This window comes from Triticum aestivum, chromosome 2B, assembly GCF_018294505.1.
Source record: "Triticum aestivum cultivar Chinese Spring chromosome 2B, IWGSC CS RefSeq v2.1, whole genome shotgun sequence".
Classification (NCBI taxonomy): Eukaryota; Viridiplantae; Streptophyta; class Magnoliopsida; order Poales; family Poaceae; genus Triticum; species Triticum aestivum.
Window position 1 is genome coordinate 773,627,525 of NC_057798.1, and position 9,591 is coordinate 773,637,115.

Below are 9,591 nucleotides of genomic sequence, written 5' to 3' on the forward strand. Positions count from 1 at the left end.
ATGCCCCCAGAAGTCCGATTTTCGCCGGCCTAGGCCGAAATCAGCGCCGACGTACCCAGGCCGAACCCGGCGCGCTAGGGTCTACGCCAGCCGGTTCGTCTCTTCATTGTCTTCCTCCTCCTCGTCGCGGGACTCAAGGCGTCGCCGTCTTCCATGCCCTACTCTTCCTCGTCGCAGGTCGAAACCCGAAAGGTGCCGATGGACGTCAAATCGATGATGGATCCGTCCTAGGACGAGCCGACGACGTCCACTACAATGCAGTTGCGGCGCCCGGACTGCTGCACCATACAGGGCGCTGGAGAATGCGACTCCGCCTCGTCCACGTTCACTGTCTCCTCCCGCATCCGTTGCCTCGCATGACGGGCACACCGTGCCATGTTCTCGTCTGACGAGGCCCATGGTGCGTTCCCATGCTCGGCGCGCCAACGCAGGGGTTGCGCGTCCACCACCGCGTTCGAACGCCAGACGCACCACACCGCCTCCGACGAGGCAGCGAAGACACACCTAGTGCCGGATCCATGCGCCATTTGACCGGACGCAATGGATTCCCGATGAAAAGAGTCCGAGCGCTGTCGTGCACGGGCCTCCTTCCGGGAGCGGCGGAGCGCAAGCCGGACGGTCATCTCCTTCTTGGGGCCGTGTGGGATGAGTTCGGGGTCGACGGATCTAGAGGTGAAGGATTCGGATCCGCTGCCCGCCATGCCGGAGATGGCCGGACGGCGCTGAAGACGAGGTTGGGTGGTGGAGGGGAGTGGAGTGTAGTGTCTAGGGTTTGGTCCAGTGAGCGAATGGAGAGAAATATATGTGGGGTCGGGTGGGTCAGCGTGAGTCAGGTCTGACGTGACGGGCGCGCCAGAGCGTCCCACGTCCGCCTTATATTTGGGCTGGATATGATGGGTGCCGGTCAGTCCGGGCGTTTGAAACCCTTTTAAGGCACCCGGCTTCATCGAAATTTCGTTACCGGTCAACGACCGGGCGGGCCACCCGGTCATTTGAGGAGGATTGAGGCGCTCGGCTGGGTCGAAATTTCGTGACCTGTCAGTGGTCGGACGGGCCGCCTAGACGTCTGAGAAGGTTTGGGGTGTCCGAATATAGATGCTCTAAGAAATTGCCATCGTCAGGTCCGCTGGACACGGTTGCCAACCACATGTTCCATCTCCATGGACTAATTAACATCCCTCGCTACTACAGCAGTACTATATTGTTGGAGCGCTCTGACCGTCCACTTCCAACTTAAATACAAGTGCGGAGTGCCACCGAGCACAGAGAGCACAGAGCGAGAGACAGTGGCACAGAGACAGCAGAGAGCTCAGAGCAGGATGAGGGTGGCGGTGGTGGGCGGCGGGGTGAGCGGGCTGGCGGCGGCGCACGAGCTGCTGCTGGCCGCGAGCGGCGGGGGCGGCGTGCGGGTGACCCTGTACGAGGAGGAGGACCGCCTCGGCGGGTGCGCCGCCAGGACGGTGGCCGTCGACGACGGCGCCGGCGGGTGCGTCCACCTCGACCTCGGCTTCATGGCCTTCAACCAGGTCCGTACCCCTTCAAAAGGAAAAAGGTCCGTACGTGAGCGATGGCCATGCATGCATCTTGCGCGAAAATGATTAAAAGCTTCGACTAGCTGAAGAAACCTTTTGTCTTTTGAGATGGCTCGAAGAAACTGTTTCGCCGGCCATGATTTGGGTTCTGGACTTATCAGGGTCACACACACACACACACACACACACACACACACACAAATAAAACCTGAGAATTTTCGTGTTTTAGCACGGCTGGTTCTTGTTTTGTTTGCCGTTCTTTTTTCTTGCCTGCTTCCGATAACTCAGTGTTAATATAGGATTATAAGACATTTTCCTTTCCCATTTTGCGGTCATGTGATTTTTTATACTAGACCATTAAGTTTACAATTTGTTTATTTTAAAGAGTATAAATTATTAAAATATTTCAAAAGGTATTTTAGAAATCTGTTTTTATATATTGCAATAAATGTAAAAAATCACATACAACAATAGAAAATTATTATAAATGAAATAAAAATGTTCATTGTGTATTTAGAAAATCATGGGTTTCAAGGAATGCTCATGTGTTTGGAAGAAAATGATTACACACATGTGGACATATGCTTTTTTTTTTTTGCGTATTTGCCCCAAATAAATAAAAATAAATAAATAAACATACTAGACAAATAGAAAATCAAACATAGACGAACATGTCAAAGTAAAAAAAATGGAAAACAAAAAATAGACAGGGAAATGAAAAGAAATACTCTGGCGCGGCGGCCGCGGGGCAAAGTGGCCCGCAGTCGGCCACTCCGACAAGGAACCACCTTTGGGCATCCTCGGATGCAGCTCCGGCGCCGCCGCCGAGGCTTTCCTGTGCCTTCGCTTACCTCAGCCGCCGCCGTCTCGAAGACCGCTCGGATGAGGTGCGCCCACCGATTCCTTCTATGCTGCTTCGGAAACGCCACGAAGCTTCCTCTTTGCGGCCCTCTGCCTACGCCTACTGCAGCGTCCTGGCACCGTCCTTTGAAGCAGCTCCCTGTTGGCGCCGCCCTCTCGCAGCGCCGCTTCTTCTTCTTCTACCTCGGTGGCTGCCTCTCACAGCTCACATATACAACAATGGAGGCGCAAGAAATTTGGTGGCCGGAGCCTCACACTGCCGGCCTTTTCTTCTCTTTCTATTCTCTTGGCTCAAAGAAACAACACGGTTTACATCCCTTATATAGGGTCAGAGACTCACGCATCCAGCGGCCACACTTCTCCACTAACAGCATGACCTCCATGCACTAACGCACTACCTACATGCATGCATGCACTCACGCCACACCGGCCACTAACTCAGACGACCTGGCTGCTAACTGATTCCTATCTACATGCACAAGTCTCGCACTTGCGCTGCACCCCATAACGGCCACACATGACCTTGCCAGCGGCTTGCACGCCCACACAACTAACTAGTTTCATGCAGCTAACAAACTAAGCAAATCACTTGGCTCCTACCAAGTGCTTAGCCGGTCCGGCTCCAACCTCTCACGCGCTTGCCGCCTCGCGCAGCTTTGCAGCCTCTAGCTGCCATCGGCATCTCGCCATGCTCGCCGTCTCGCACGACAGCTTGGCATCTCGCCTTTTTCGCACGCCTCCGCTGAACCCTTGCCGACCTACAACTTCTGAACCTACATTACATGCCTAAACGAAATAAACATGCTGATACAAATATCAAGATTAGTTCTAACACTCCCGTCGGGCTCCGACACAGCTGGCCATCGTCACAATCGAGTAGCCACGCGAGGTCAGGCAACCCAGGCTTGATCTGCGCTATATTTTTCCAGTGCTGTTCGTGCCTACCTGCTCATCGCACTGAAGGTGCTCGGTGGAGTGCTTCTAAGCACAAAACTCAAAAAAAGATTTTTTTTTTCAGAATTGTTAGGTTCAGCGAGCTCAAATGGAGAGTTTTGCGTGTGGATTTATGTTTCTGTGTTGAGGTGGACTGATTGTGTATGGTCCGTAGCAAAATGCCCAAATTGAGTACAACACTAGCGTAAGTATTATCCTTTGAAGGGATCTGCATTGGCCGCACTTCTTGATCCCTCCGATATAGTACTGTAATGCTTATGGTTGGGAATGCAGTTGTTGTTGACTTGTTGTACATGTTGATTGATATTTTTATTTTTCTCTGATTAATATAGGACTTCCTAACCCCTGGACTGAACATGGAAGGTCTTTGTAAACCTACATTATAAGATACTATATTTTGTTCCTCACTAACATTTTTGTTGTGCTATATGCGTCAACATAGGTAACATATCCCCAGATGATGGAACGGTTAGAAGGGCTCGGGGTGGAGATGGAAAGATCGGACATGTCTTTCTCAGTGAGCACACAATTGAAAGACAGCGGCAGAGGATGTGAGTGGGGCAATGGCAACGGTATCTCGGGCCTCTTGGCACAAAAGACCAACATACTGAAACCCAGTTTTTGGCGCATGGTCCGTGAGATAATCAAGTTCAAGAATGATGCTCTGACGTAAGCAGTCTAGTCCCTCAGTTCTCATGTGCATATATTTATTTCCGTTAGTAGCTAGATGCCGTGTGTTTATACTATATGATGAAAGTTAATTCGCTGGTGTGATCTTTGAAATGAAGGTACCTGGAGGACCACGAACACAGCCCTGATCTGAACCGTAATGAGACATTGGGGCAGTTCATTCAGTCGCACGGATATTCCCTATCATTTCAAGAGGATTATCTTGTACTGCTTCTATCTAATCTACTTGCTTATGTCATCTTCTAGTGTATCCAGCAACCCTTCATTTGGCAAAATCTCACATCAGAATTCTGTATTCAATTCTGTTTTTGAATAGTCATGTAAAACTGTGAAGATAAACTACAATTTTCAAATAAGTACCAAAAAATTAGATGAAATATTCAAGTTATAACTGAAATCTGGGCTTAGTCCTCAATGGCTAGTTTTCACTCCAACATGGGTGCAGGGGCAGTAAGGCTGGTTATTAGCTTGTAGAAACTTTCTTGTGAGTATTACCATGGAAAAAGAACAGAAATTTATGGATATGCACGCATTGTGTTGTGATTAGGGCTGCGTGTTTAATTATCTATGCAGTTTTGAGTTAGTGACACGAAAATGTACATTTGGTGCAGATTCCAGTCTGCACAGGCATGTGGTCATGTTCACCACAAGATGTTTTGAGCCTGTCTGCTTTCTTTGTGCTGTCATTTTGCCGAAACAATGACCTTCTTCAGGTGCCTTGCTACTTCGTATGCATGTTCCTTTCCCATTGCATTTGTCTTTGTGCATTTGAAAGCTGATTAAATCTGTGCACTCAGCTGTTTCGTCACACCCAGTTGCCCACTGTCAAGCCTCGTTCACAGTCCTATGTAAACAAGGTATGTATTGCGATCCATCAGCCTTAAAAGAGGTTGCACATTATAAATATTACACTCTTTAGGTTTTAGCTGCAACCAAATACAGGGACCAAACATTGCAATTATTGCAGGTAAAAGGAGAATTGGAGAGCATGGGCTGTCTAATTAAAACCAGCTGCCGGGTCAAATCTGTTTCAAGTCTTGATGGAGGTACGTATATGCGCTGTTGTTTGTTGATTGCATGTACAAAAAATTAGTCATCATATATATTATTGATTCACTGGCTGAAACAATCCTCTGTTTTTGGCACTGGTAGCAGCTGGCTACAGAGTCTTGGAGAATGATGGTTCAGAGGAAACATTTGACAGTGTCATCCTTGGGGTCCATGCAGCTAATGCTCTGAAAGTATTAGGAGCTGAAGCTACACATCACGAACTGAGAATTCTAGGTGCTTGTCAGTATGTCCAGAGGTAAAGCCTGCCTAGTGTTGCTAAATGAACACATAGATAAAGTTTGATCTACTGAATGTCTGACATGTTTATGTTTCAGGGATATATACCTCCACTGCGATCAAAATCTGATGCCCCGAAGTCCATCGGCATGGAGTGCCTGGAATTTCCTGGGGACAACTAGCAGGGGCTTTTCTGTAACTTACTGGCTAAACCGAATTCAGGTAAATTCTTTGTTTTCCATATGCATGGTTTGGTACAATGAATTAATTTTATTGATGACACATTTCCCTGCCGTGCCTTTTTTACGACACTGAAACCATTTTGTATGCGTTAGATGTCCTTAGGACTAGGCATGCCTCCCCAGCAAAAAGAAAGGAACTAAAGGATAAAAAATAAAGATGTTTCATCACGTTAGGACACACTGTAGAGGAGGCTCACATGATAACAGCAAAATGGAAGCTTCAGCCTAACCTCAGCAGCATGAATGGATTACATAATTATTAACTTTTTTTTTCTAGAAAATCGAATCTGTCAGGCCTTTCCTGGTGACACTCAATCCCCCTGGTGTTCCGGATCATGTACTGCTTAAATGGAATACAAGCCTCCCTGTTCCGTCTGTGGCCGCGGCGAAGGCTTATCTTCAGCTTGATCAGATCCAGGGAAAGAGAGGAATATGGTTCTGTGGGGCATATCAAGGTAACCTGTTTCATGAATTGCAGTTTGTAGATAGCTTGTTCATTACAACCTGCATGTAGATGTACGATAGACTTTCACTACATTAAAGTTAGGTGTGAAATGATGTGAAAAGCATTCGATCTCAAATGTTTGTTCTGCCTTGGATCGCAGGTCATGGATTCCATGAAGAAGGATTGATGGTATTTGCATGCACAACCTATCCATTTCCCCCCTTAGAGTTAGTTATCGTGCATAGTGAACCGTACTATGATGATAAGGACAAAAGGGACGGGAGGAACTGTGATTAGATTGTCACTAGTTTATTATTCCCATTGCTTAGTGATCAAAAAGTATGATGCTGTCCCTGTTTAGAGACATGACTTTATAGCCCCTAAGCAACTAAACTCTAACAAAGGTATTAATCCTATCATAACCATAAGTAACCATATCCTTGCTTACCTCTAGTTGGCTTAAGGCCCAAGCTACTAGATTTCCATGCTTCTCCTTTATTCATCTATTGGGGCTGTTTACCCACCCTGACATATACGCTTTTAGTTTCAATCGCATAATCAGAATGCATTTGACATGAACTAGTTATGTGAGGTCCATTTCTGTTGGTCATATTGAATCAACAGGCTGGGAAAGCAACAGCTCAAGGTTTGCTTGGAAAGAAATGCGAGCTTCTGTTGTACCCAAAGCAGATCATTCCATCATGGACCGTGGCTGGGGCACGCCTTGCATTTGCAAGATTTTTCATGCAATACATATCCATCGGTAACTTGATGTGAGTCCTTGCATGAGTCGATATGATATGCGACGCCTAATTATGATTATTGTTCACCTTAATAGTTTTTGTACAGATTGGTTGAAGCGGGAGGTAGTGTGTTCAGCTTTGGTAAAACTTGCAACAAATGCCCTGTAAAATCTGTTGTGCGAGTTCATGACCCCTTGTTCTACTGGAAGGTTATCTTCTCTTCTTTTTTCTGCCCACACATGCATCTTTAATTTTTTCTGATTGGTCATTTATACATAATTCTTAATTTCTTATAAGCTCCACTGCAATTGCTTTGGCCAACCTTCTCATTTCAAGTGCATATGTTTATCCTAGCTCTCTCATGGCTTTCAGGCTACAACAGAAGGAGAGATCGGCTTGGGAGAAGCCTATATTAATGGCTATTTCTCTTGTCTTGACAAGAGAGAAGGCCTTCTGAATTTTATCCTGGTAAAACTATATCATAGCCCATGAGCTTATTGGTAGAGGTATTTCTTCATTTCAGATCAAATCCATGATTCAGTTCTTCGCAGATTCTCATTGCTAACAGAGATGAGCGTAGGAGCTGCGGCATTGCCAGAAAAAGGTTCTGAAATCTTCAATTGTCCACTATGTCCCTATGCTCTTTTTTTTATATAAAAACAAAGTAAAACCTATGAATCTATGCGTGTGACTGATCAGGTACACAAAATTGTTCGGTTTGCAGGCGTTGGGGGTCACCCTTCTATGTAATGGCTCTGTTGTCATATGCTAAATACGTTTTGCGCCACGCCTCGAGGAAGAACACCGCAACACAAACTCGTCGAAACATCTCTCAGCATTATGATCTTGTCAGTCCTCATGTCTCTTCTTTTATTATTGAGATAACTAGCTGCTTAGGTCAATTTGTAATACTCCCTCCGAGGCTCCGATCCATATTAATTATGGCTGATTAGTACAACGTATGGATCGGAGAGAGTATCAGAATTATTGCAAATCTTATCGAGTTGAAATTTTTGTGTTCCAAACCTTATCAAAAGGATTTGTTATGATTAATTACTTCCCATACATCTATAATAACATACCAAATAGTACTAATAGTTCTATCTTTCTTCTTATATACGTGCACAGAGTAATGATTTTTTCTCGCTTTTTCTGGATAAATCGATGACCTACTCATGCGCAGTTTTCAAGGTTTGTAAATCTTGTGATTATTTTCCGCAGCTTGTAAATTTTGTACGGCAATTTTATTAATTCATGGACTGAAATTAATTGATAGATGGAGAACGAAAGCTTAGAAGCAGCCCAGCAACGTAAACTGAGCCTTCTAATCGACAAGGTAATACCGCCATATCTCCAGAGATCGTGTGATTAGATTGATTACTAGTTAGACAATGTTGTGAAAATGATCTGATGGTACTTCATTCTTGCAAAATATATGTTTAACAAAGGCTAAAGTTGAGAGGGAGCATCATGTTCTTGATATCGGTAGCGGCTGGGGAAGTTTAGCAATACAAGTGGTTAAGCAAACTGGCTGCAAATACACTGGAGTTACTTTGTCGGAGGAGCAGCTTAAATACGCCGAGAGTAAAGTAAGAGAAGCTGGCCTAGAGGTTAGTTCTATGTTACTCATAGTTTTAATTAGCGCGCTAAGCATCTTAGCGGCGGACCTCTTTCAAACGCTATAGCGTGCTATAGCGAAGCTATAGCGCGCTATTTAAAATGTTTGTTCATTTGTTTGGACCAAAGTCTCTTAGCGCAAGACCTGGTGTAAACGCTATAGCGTGCTATAGCGGAGCTATAGCGGGCTATTTAAAACAGTTGTTACTTCCTCCTTTACTCAACACCTGTCTAGTTTACAAGCTTATCAGCAATTGCCATTCCACTATATCTGTTCACTGAGAAAGTGTAGTGTGAATATTTTAGCATTTTTACCCGCAAAAAAAATATTTTAGCATTTTTATCCTCTAGACCTCCACTCTTTCGTGTAACTGATGATATAAAGATGCGAGAGTGAATATGTAATTTGATAGGGGCAAGCATGGTCCTGTAAAAAGACTTTTATTTTTTTTAGTGTAGATTTACTCATTTTGTTCTGTATAATCAGCATTGGAATCTGTAAAAAGACTTATATTTAGGAACGGAGGGAGAGTAATAACTTTATGTCTTATTCTAAAAAAGGTGACTTTACATCTCTCCTAAAAACAAACTAATTTAACATCTAGGCTGTTAAAATTTGTGTAATTATGCTGGTCTACATCTTCAACAGTCAGATTTTGTTTTTGAGATTTTCTAGCACACTGCTTTATTTTCTGGTTATATAGACATGCACAGAGAGTTAGTATTTTTTTTTGTCCCCAGCTTCGGCAAGGTGAAATCCTAGCTAACAATTCTACTATCTATTGCTATTAATTTTTAGGACCACATAACTTTTCTGTTGTGTGACTATCGCCTAATACCACCTTACAAGTATGACGCTATCATAAGCTGGTAAGTACTACTATATTACGGATGCGTTTTGTGACTTCGACACCACCCAAGTGCGTGATTATACTTACGTAATCCTCTGGTGTGAATCAGCGGTATGATCGAACATGTTGGCCATGAATACATGGACGAATTTTTTGCCTGCTGCGAGTCTTACTTGGCTGAAGATGGCATATTGGTCCTCCAGGTTAGTGCATCGACAACTAAGTATATTTCAAAACGATTTCACGGCTGAATTCCAATATCATCAAGAACCGCAACTAAGTAGTGTATGCCTTACTTTTGGTGCATAAGAACAAGTATTAGGCCTTATTCTTTTTGATTTGGCAGAAAGCCAAATGAAAGATGCTCCT

At 44.6% G+C, this 9,591-nt stretch overlaps 1 protein-coding gene across 3 annotated transcripts in view; it reads left to right on the forward strand.

The window, feature by feature from the left end:
* The first annotated feature begins 1,271 nt into the window (after positions 1-1,271).
* The window catches only part of LOC123047297 (uncharacterized), a 10,062-nt gene continuing 1,742 nt past the window's right edge, over positions 1,272-9,591 (forward strand). Inside the window, exons 1-20 of one of the 3 annotated variants that reach the window (XM_044470798.1) lie at positions 1,272-1,526; positions 3,790-4,016; positions 4,136-4,241; positions 4,649-4,750; positions 4,835-4,894; positions 5,005-5,083; positions 5,190-5,343; positions 5,423-5,546; positions 5,844-6,021; positions 6,172-6,200; positions 6,636-6,784; positions 6,861-6,963; positions 7,127-7,222; positions 7,306-7,358; positions 7,479-7,602; positions 7,883-7,945; positions 8,031-8,090; positions 8,203-8,364; positions 9,171-9,241; positions 9,332-9,425. In XM_044470798.1, the coding sequence (XP_044326733.1) occupies positions 1,320-1,526; positions 3,790-4,016; positions 4,136-4,241; positions 4,649-4,750; positions 4,835-4,894; positions 5,005-5,083; positions 5,190-5,343; positions 5,423-5,546; positions 5,844-6,021; positions 6,172-6,200; positions 6,636-6,784; positions 6,861-6,963; positions 7,127-7,222; positions 7,306-7,358; positions 7,479-7,602; positions 7,883-7,945; positions 8,031-8,090; positions 8,203-8,364; positions 9,171-9,241; positions 9,332-9,425 (2,241 nt within the window). In that variant the 5' untranslated portion in view covers positions 1,272-1,319. Of the gene's footprint in view, positions 1,527-2,295; positions 2,420-3,789; positions 4,017-4,135; positions 4,242-4,648; positions 4,751-4,834; positions 4,895-5,004; positions 5,084-5,189; positions 5,344-5,422; positions 5,547-5,843; positions 6,022-6,171; positions 6,201-6,635; positions 6,785-6,860; positions 6,964-7,126; positions 7,223-7,305; positions 7,359-7,478; positions 7,603-7,882; positions 7,946-8,030; positions 8,091-8,202; positions 8,365-9,170; positions 9,242-9,331; positions 9,426-9,591 lie in introns of those variants that run through there. The other 2 variants (XM_044470799.1, XM_044470800.1) reach the window with 2 other exon arrangements.